This window comes from Nicotiana tomentosiformis, chromosome 5, assembly GCF_000390325.3.
Source record: "Nicotiana tomentosiformis chromosome 5, ASM39032v3, whole genome shotgun sequence".
Classification (NCBI taxonomy): domain Eukaryota; kingdom Viridiplantae; phylum Streptophyta; class Magnoliopsida; order Solanales; family Solanaceae; genus Nicotiana; species Nicotiana tomentosiformis.
Genome location: NC_090816.1, coordinates 104,263,548 through 104,273,653, shown reverse-complemented (window position 1 = coordinate 104,273,653; position 10,106 = coordinate 104,263,548). Strand labels below are relative to the sequence as shown.

The window sequence follows — 10,106 nt, the reverse complement described above, 5'->3', positions numbered from 1 at the left end:
AGTGTATGGTCTTGAAATTCATCAAATGGATGTTAAGACGGCCTTCTTAAATGGAGAGTTGGAGGAAGAAATTTACATGAAACAACCTGAAGGGTTTGTGGTTCCAGGTAAAGAAAAGAAGGTATGTAGACTTGTTACGTCTCTTTACGGACTAAAACAAGCACCCAAACAATGGCATACAAAATTTGACCAAACAATATTGTCAAATAGTTTTAAGATAAATGAATGTGATAAATGTGTGTACATTAAAAATGTTCCAAATCACATAGTCATTATTTGCTTATATATGGATGATATGCTGATAATGAGTAATGACATTGCCAGCATAAATGCTACTAAGCGTATGCTCAATAGCAAGTTTGATATGAAAGACTTGGGAGTTGCTGATTTAATTCTGGGAATTAAGATCCATAAGACTCCTCAAGGTCTGGCATTGTCACAATCTCATTATATTAAGACAGTACTTGAAAAATTCAAGCACTTGGGCTTTAAAGTTGCAAAGACTCCAATTGACGTGAATCTTGCATTAGCAAAGAATAAAGGCCAAAGCATATCACAATTGGATTATGCTCGTGTGTTGGGATGCTTAATGTATATCATGAATTGTACACGACCAGATATAGCTTGTGCTATAAGTAAACTGAGTCGATATACGAGCAATCCAGGCCAATCTCATTGGATGGCAATGAAACGAGTTTTGGGATATTTAGAACATACCCAGAACTTTGAATTGCACTACAGTAATTTTCCTGCGGTGATTGAGGGATACTGTGATGCAAATTGGATCACCGGTTCAACTGATTCTAAGTCCACGAGTGGATATGTATTCACTATTGGTGGAGGAGCGGTATCTTGGAAGTCGTCCAAACAAACATGTATTGCCCGCTCTACAATGGAGGCTGAATTCATAGCCTTAGATAAAGCCGGTGAAGAAGCTGAATGGCTCCGAAATTTCTTGGAAGACATTCCATTTTGGCCCAAACCGTTGGCACCAATATGCATACATTGTGATAGTCAAGCGGCAATTGGAAGGGCTGGGAGCGTTATGTATAACGGTAAATCTCGTCATATACGACGAAGACATAAAACCGTTAGGCAATTACTCTCTAGAGGAATTATCACGATTGACTATGTAAAGTCAAGTGATAATGTGTCGGATCCACTTACAAAAGGCCTAACTAGAGAGGTAGTTGAGAAATCATCAAGGGGAATGGGGCTATGGCCGAGAACAAGTCATTGTGGCGGTAACTCTACCTAGAAGACTGGAGATCCCAAGATCTAGGTTCAAGGAGATCAAACAAAGTCATTAATGACGGTTCAACATTGTCAAATAAAATTTTAGTCTGTTCTCGTGATGAGACAATGTTCAGTACCAAGGATAAAATATTAAGGCTTTTTAATAATTTCTAAATTTGATACGAGGTATATCAAATAGTGTATCTACAGGATGACACGTTTAGGAATCACCTATGTAAGTGTGAAGTGTTAGCCGCTTCAAGGAGAACTTTGTAAGGCCAGTTCTCTACGCACTTATGAAATCAGGCGGTGTTTATGGCTGAAACGAACACAACAATGAGAACCAAAGACGGTTAAGGATTGATTGTGTGACTTATGGTTGTCTAGGTATACACCAAAGATCGACGGTTCAAAGATATCAAATCTACCGATTGACCGAGTATATCCGACATAAGTTTACTACGGAAAGTTCAAAGAGAAACCTACTTATCCAGATGCGATTAATCCTTGCTTGTAAATCACACAGTTTTTCCATGCATACTTCCGTGATATAGCCATTCCCCATTCATGTGGGGGATTGTTGAGGTTTTTATTTTTAAAATGAAATAGTCTTAAAATGAGGGTGAATGAAAAATGGAGGGAAAATAAAATTTTTGAGTAAAATTTTAAGTTTCCCCTCTTGACAATGAGACATTGTCCCATATTGGAAGAGGAAGAGATTTTTGGTGGGTATATATATAATTGCTCTTCTTGTAGCTCTTAAAGAGTTAAGAAGAAAGCAAGCCTCGCGCCGTCGTCGTCGTCGCTCGCTCGGCTCGGCTTCGGCTACGGCTACGGCTTCGGCTTCGGCTTCGGCTTCGGCTTCGGCTTCGGATTCGGTCAAATGATCGATTGATTGATTAATTTTTTGGACCAAATTTATTTGTTAATAGTAAATATTAACGTAAGATTATCCGCATTTGTAACGGATATTTTTCAATCCGTGTATTGACCACAAGGTAGCCGCCTAATGCTCTTCCCACCATGATTGTGCTTGCTCCACAAACAAGCTAATGCTTGCTCCACCATGGAGGGTGGACGATTGTTCTTCTTCAACACTAGCTGCTATATATATATATATATATATATATATATATATATATATATATATATATATATATATATATATATATATATATATATATATATGTGCAGCAGCTGTTGAAGAAAGATACACAACACACAAGACACAAACTGAAATCGCTCAACAGATTTGGCTATACATTGCACTCCTTCCTCTCAGCATTTCCATACGATTTTCTGAGTATCTACTCCTTCGTTCTGCATTGTTTTAACTTCAAACAAAGTAACTGTAAGTGTGATTTGCTATCGAACTTTGTGTTCGCTGAAACACTGGGGTTTGAAGTACCGCTACACCAGTGTGTGATTCGTTCTATCCTGGGAGGAAATAATCCATTACCTTGGGTACTAGGAGGGGATTAAATTCCTTAAGGAAACACTGTGAATTCGGTGGGCTCGAATTAATTACTGTTTCATTACGATAACTCATACTTTGCAGAATTATTATTTACAAATATATCAATATTACGGGAATAACAAATACACCATGTGATATTTTGATCTGCTTAGTGTCCTAGTGGACATCATGATTGAACGTATCTTACGATGTTTAGCTGTAAAATGAAATAGAACAACGTATACTAGCTATAGTTTAATAATACTGAGAAATGGTCATAAAATTTTCATATCTCCTTTCACTAATCCATATATCTTGAACAAATTAATATGCACTAGGTGTTTTCTGTTTTATCGCTAATCTTGGTCCTAAAGTTTGTTTAATATCAATGTTTTATTTGTTTTCTTTTCACATCTTACAAGTTACTATCCAAAATCTCTCCATGCTGGAAAAATTAAATACGCACGAGGAGAGGAATAAAAACTCCAGTTTCTCCGCAATAGATTACTCATAAATCATATTAATATATGTTCTACTTGAGTAGTGTTTCCGACGAATCCTTCCTTAATTCTTTTCATTTATATTTAAAGGCTAAAATTTCGATGCCGATGAATATAATAATATGCTAATAAGGGAAGACTTAGAGTAAAACTTAGGAAAAGGTGCCTGTAGTCTATGATTTCCTTTTCTTCCTTTGACTTTTTCTTGCTTAGCATTAGTTGCTTACTAAGAAGAAACATATATAGTTGGCTCTTAACTTGCTTATTTTAAATGAAATAGATCAAACCTTTGTAATATTAGTATAATTAACATTATTTGCTTTTCTCTCTTTTCGAAATAAACTTTGCCCTCACTTTGGCACGTTTTTACTTCTCAACAGCAATCCAACCCTAGGTTTTTATTTTAATCATTTTCTCCTATCGTGTTAAGATACAAACTCTAGTCTTTCAAATAGATTAAAAGATGTGATCTCTTTAAGAAATTAAATTTTTAGATAAGATAGTCACATACTTCAACATGATGATATAGTAAAAAAAGGTCTTGAAATCAAGTCTCACGGCTACTCTTTATCAAAAAGAATTTTCGGGAGTTTGGTCTATAAAAAGAATCAGCCCTCGATGCATTTATATATAACGTTATGTACTCTCAATGATATTCCTTTGAGGTTACTCTTCTAATTTCTTGAGTAACTAAAGTCAAATTAAAAGATGTTATCGTTTTAAAGGTCAAAGCAACTCGATAAGGACATGTATATTAAAATAAACAACGAAATTTGTCTGAATATTCGTGAAATAAATAAATAAATCTAATTATTAATAATGGTTACCAATTTATTGCGATTTGAACTGATAATGAGGTGAGAGAGCGGTTACCGAAAATCTTTCTGGATATGTTAATGTTAACTCCTAGAATCACATGGGTTACGAATGAAATTATTTGAATTGTTGCATGTATTAAATTATATTAACTCATTATAATTAACTATTAACTATTAATTATTAATAAGAGAACATATTAATTGACCATAAGTAAGTCATAAAGTTATATTGAAGTCGCTTGCTATACAGTTAGGAGTTGTTTGGTTCATATAGGAGTATTAGTTATGCAGTATTATAATACGGGAATTATTTATGCGGTAAATAATAATAATGAACAAACTGTTATGAGATGAATAAAAATACGAGGAGTATTACCCGAGGTTGATAATATGAGAACGATTTACAAGAATTATTTACTGTAAGAATATTTTTATCTTTAAATATTTCTATTCCCCCGTTCCTAATTCACGTTATCCCATTCAAAACTACTCTCGTCCGGTCCACTTTAATTAAATTTTTTGACTGTTTTCATATATATATATATATATATATATATATTAAGAAATCCACCTTTTAACATTAATTAATAATAATATTAATGCTGTGAAAGAATACTAGTACTAGATAAAATGTTGAAGCTGTAAAATTATACTGTTATTTTTCTCTCTCTAGAGTATTTTCTCTCGACACATGATAGGAGAGCCCTTATCGTACGCCTCCGCCGGAAATGCCTAGAGGCCGGCAAAAAAAGCAAACAAACAAAATTCAGCTCTCGGAGGTTAAGAAACTCAAGACAAATCGACGAATACTTACAAAGGAAGCGCTAGTAATTGCATCTGAGGAAGAGGGTCGGCACGAGCTAGGAGCTATGACTGATGGAACCCTAAGGGGAAAATCAGGGGGTTCTGCTAGAGAGCACGTGGTCACAATGAAGAGTCCTGCTACATCCAATTTTACGGCGGCACTGACTACAAGTATACCCGAGAATGTAGCTAGTCCTAAATTACCTGGGCAATCAAGTGAGATGAAGATGACCCCGACAGGAACTCCAATGAATAAAATTGCAACGGGTGCAGCAAGTAGTGCATCTCGGTCTAACCAAAAGTTGAACGATATGCCAATTGAAGCACAGAAGACAGCAATTCTAAATCAAACACAGAGAGGGAATTCATGGGCCCACCTATTCTCTGAGAACAAATTTGCCGCAAGAGGTATGGAATTGAGCTATATTGCACCTATTATTATATAGGGGGAGATGGTTGCACGACTGTTACAGGAAAAGGTGGACAAGAAAACTGAGAAATGGAAGCATGCTTTGATTATGTATGTGGTAGGTAATTCACCTTCCATTGGAGCAGTTGAGAGGTTTATTGCCAACAACTGGAACTACATTGCTAAACCAAAGGTATACTATAATAATGAAGGATACTTTATGGTGAAATTTGCTAGTATTGGGGACAGGGATGAGGTTCTATGCTCTGGGCCACACATAATGAACAATCGACCAATAATTGTTAAGGTTTGGGAAGCAGATTTTGATTTCAGCAAAGAGGTATAGCGGATGATCCCATTACGGGTTAAATTCCCTAATCTCACTCTTAATTGCCGGAGTATGAACTCTCTAAGTCGAATTGGTAGTGTGTCGGGGAGACCCCCATATGCGGATGAATGTACTTCAAAGGTAGATAGGGTTTCTTATGCTCGTATGTTGATAGAAATAGATGTTACTAAGCCTTTACCAAACACGGTCAAAGCCAGGGATCCAATGGGGAAAATATTTGATCAAGAAGTTGTGTATGATTGGAAGCTGGAGTATTGCCCGACTTGTCTGTTAATTGGACATAGTTGTCAGAATCCTCCTCAGAAGAAAACTGCAAATATGGCTCAAGGGATGCCAACTAAGCAGAAGACTGTCTGGCAAAAGAGAGAAGAAACGACGACTGCACCTAAGGACAATGGGCAGAACAAGACCTTACAGACTATACCATAAGTGAATGTGCAGAATCAAAATCAAAAGGGAAATTAGATAGAGGTAAGGGGGAAGTTTGCTAGTAAGAATGCTCAATCTAAACCCAAAGATGGCAGGCTAGCTATTACAAATGGTTTCAGCTCATTGGAGGTAGCAAATACTCAGCAACAACAAAACCACTCAGGAGGGGGAACATCGGGGAGCAGCAGTGGTTACATGGGTACTGGTACACGACCTCCTGACGTTTGTTCTCAATGAAGCTTATAACATGGAATGTTAGAGGTGTTAATAAAGTATATAAGCAAGTAGAGTTAGCAAAGTTTATTAGAAAGAATAATATAGGTGTACTTGCCTTGCTTGAGCATAGAGTTCAAGAGATATATGTTGCTGGGATAATTAGGAAAGTGGCCCCTGGTTGGCATTGGTGCTCTAACTATAACACTTCTGAGAAGGCTAGAATATCGATAATATGGAATTCAAATGAGTTTGAGTTTACGGAGATCATCAACCACACATAGCTTATCCATGGGAAGATCAAAATTAATTCGCTGAATGTAGAGTTTCATGTGACAATTATGTATGGCTTACATACGGTTAGGGACAGGAAAGCATTGTGGACTGAATTGAGATCAATTGCAAGTATACAGCAAGGAGCTTGGCTTGCTATGGGTGACTTCAATACCATCAGACATCTTGATGACAGACTAAATGGGAACCCAATCCAGGAATTTGAGGTGGCTGATTTTCAACAATTCCTAGTGGACACTAATATGACAGAGCTAAAGACAATTGGAAGGAGGTATACTTAGAGTAATAATCATGCACATAGCAAGATCGACTGGGCATTGGGTAATAGTAAATGGATCAGTCGATGGACACACTTGGAAGCTACTGCTCTTGACCTAGGATTTTCAGACCATGCATCACTAGTTATGGAGTTTGCAGACATCCCTATTAAGGGTGCATTTGGTGCAACACCCGGATTTTCTAATTCTGGTGGGCAATGAATGGAGCAATGGAAGACATAAATAAGGGATGCATAACATCTGGACTAGATTGCAATAGGTGAAGCAAGGATTGAAAAACCTAAAAACTAAGGGGTACTCAAAGATAGGTGAGAAGGTGGAGGAATGCAGGAAACTCTTGGCTGAAATCCAAGTCCAAACAAGAGATCCAAATGAACAGGTGGTACTAGCTGAGAGGGAAAAGGAGTTTAAAATGCAGTTAGAAAAATGGATATCCATTGATGAGAGCATTCTCAAGCAGAAATCAAGAGTTAAATGGCTACACCTGGGGGACTCGAACAATGCATACTTCTTTGCGTGCATGAAGAACAGGGTGGCACAGAATCAAATAAGACGATTGAATACATTGGATGGCAACATTGCACACACAGAAAGAGAGGTGGAGACAGAAATCTTAGAATTCTATCAAAGTTTGCTAGGATCTGCTGCAACATGTCTGCCTATTGTTCAATTGGACATATTTCAGGAAGGAAATAGACTTATCAGAGATCGACAATTGCAGCTGATCGCACCTATGACTGCTGAGAAAATTTTGAATGCTTTGATGGACATTGATGATCAGACGGCCCCTAGATATGATGACTTTAATGCATATTTCTTTAAGACAATCTGGCAGGTCATTTAGGGAAAATCACTGAGGCTGTTGATAACTTCTTTAAGACAAGAGATATGCACAGGCCCATCAATTGCACTGTAGTGACACTCATACCAAAAGTAAGGAACCCTCTTAGTGTGAAAGAGTCTAGACCTATTTCCTGCTGTACTGTGCTATATAAAATTATATCCAAGGTGATTACTAAGAGGATGAAAGCTCTTATGCCTGAGTTAGTTGATAATAGTCAATCTGTATTTGTGCTGGGTACAGTTATTACAGACAATATCATCTTGGGACATGAACTTGTCAAAGGTTATGGTAGGAAAGGGATACCTCCCAGATGCATGCTCAAAATTGATATGCAGAAGGCATATGACTCTGTAGAGTGGGTATTTATTGAACAGGTACTACAAGATTTTCACTTTCCAACAAAGTTTGTGAGCTAGATCATGACCTGTTTGAAAATAGTGTCCTACTCAATCAATATTAATGGCAAACCAAGTAGACCTTTTGCAGCAAAGAGGGGACTTAGACAGGAGGATCCAATGTCTCCCTATTTATTTGTGCTTGTGATGGAGTACTTGAGCAAACTACTAAAAATTATGATAGAAAATCCAGCATTCAAGTTCCACCCTAAGTGTGTTAAACTTAGGATCACTCAGCTTGGATTTGCTGATGACCTACTTCTATTTTGCAAGGGTGATAAGACTTCAATGCAACTATTATTCAATTGTGTTAGGGAATTTTCACGGGCATCTAGACATACTGCCAATCTTACAAAGAGCTCGGTATACTTTGGGGGAGTTAATCCAGTGCTTCAACAACATATATTAGCTATACTAGGATTTTCAAAAGGGGAGCTTCCATTCAGATACCTGGGGGTGCCCCTAAGCTCTATGAGGCTATCTATTACACAATGTCAGCCATTGATAGATAAGATGTTGGGTAAAATCACAAGCTGGACCAGTAAGTTTCTCTCATATGCTGGAAGAGTAATGCTAATTAAGAGTGTCTTGTTTGGTATTCAAACATATTGGTCGCATGTTTTTTGTTTTGCCAAAGAGGATAATCAACTTGATAGTGACAACATGTCGAAGATTCTTGTGGATTGGAGATACAGGAAGTTATAACAAAGCACTTCTTGCTTGGAAAACTTTGTGTTATCCCATGACAACGGGGGCAGTAAACTTTGTTGATGTAGAAATATGGAACAGAGCTGCCATTTGCAAATAATTATGGAACCTATGCAAGAAGAAGGACAGATTATGGGTGCGCTGGGTTCATGCTTACTATGGTGCAAACATTTCAATCTGGGAAGCTAGGTGTAATCAGGCGTCGTGGTTGCTACAGAAAATAGTGAAAGCTAGTAAGTATGAAGATTCAAGCTGGTATGGGCATGCAAGATTTGATCAATATACAACAGTTCTCCATCAAAGACTACTACAAGAAGCTAAGGGGGGACTTCCCTAAAGTAGCTTGGAAAAAATTGGTGTGCAATAATTATGGTGCACCAAAATAGATATTCATTCTAAGGCTAGTTGCTCATAAAAGGTTATATACTAGGGACAGGTTGATGCAATGGGGTATCACCACAAACTCAACTTGTCCTTTGTGTGATGTAGAGAATGAAAGTGTGCTGCATTTGTTTTTCCAGTGTGTAATATCTGCGAAGATATGTCACCAACTGCTATAATGGCAGGGAATAATCAGACGACCAATGGGATGGCATGATGAGGTAGCTTGGGCAGTCACCCACTGTAATGACAAGAATGTAGATGCCGAAATCTACAGAATTTCACTTGCAGGCTGTGTTTATTTCATATGGCAGGAGAGAAATCAAATGTTATTTCAGAACAAAAGGCGAGGCAACCACTGCATCATCATAAAGATAATATAGGAAATATTTCACCAAGGGACCATGAAGCCACATTTGTCAAGAAAACTAGATAGCTACCCTTAAGCATGAGAGAGCACTAGTGTAATGTCAATTAGAAGTAACTTGTTGGCGTAGATGGTAAGATAGGGAAACTGTAGTCTGGGACTATGTCTAGACTATTTCTGGTTCTTAGTTTTGTTTTTCTCTTGAGCTGTAAATATTATTACTTGGTAATGAAAGTTATTATTTACCAAAAAACTAAATAATAATATTAATCATATTAACCTTAATTTGTTCATTGGAAATATAATAAATACTCCTAGACTCTTTATTCCAATACCAACTTTAGAAAAATAATTTAATTACTTTTTGATATCTGAAAAAGTAAAATATTATGGACCACGAAAAAAGGCTAAAAATTTAATTAACGTGCACCGAAAATTATATAAAATCATGTATAACTTACTATGTGTATTTCACTAATACCGCTAACCAGGCGTTGCATCAAATATGAAGAATTTATTATTTTATACAACCTTAAATGTTGTATTAGGTATGTAGTGACTAGTGAATACTTATATTTTACTATCACTTCAATCAAATAAATATAGTACTAATATCTTATGTTAG

General features: G+C 36.8%; 1 protein-coding gene across 1 annotated transcript; it reads left to right on the top strand.

Annotated features, from left to right (window-relative positions):
- The first annotated feature begins 5,572 nt into the window (after positions 1-5,572).
- Positions 5,573-6,001, top strand: LOC138892927 (uncharacterized). Its single transcript, XM_070176683.1, has one exon. The coding sequence runs from the start codon at positions 5,573-5,575 to the stop codon at positions 5,999-6,001; it is 429 nt and encodes a 142-aa protein (XP_070032784.1).
- Positions 6,002-10,106: the final 4,105 nt, after the last annotated feature.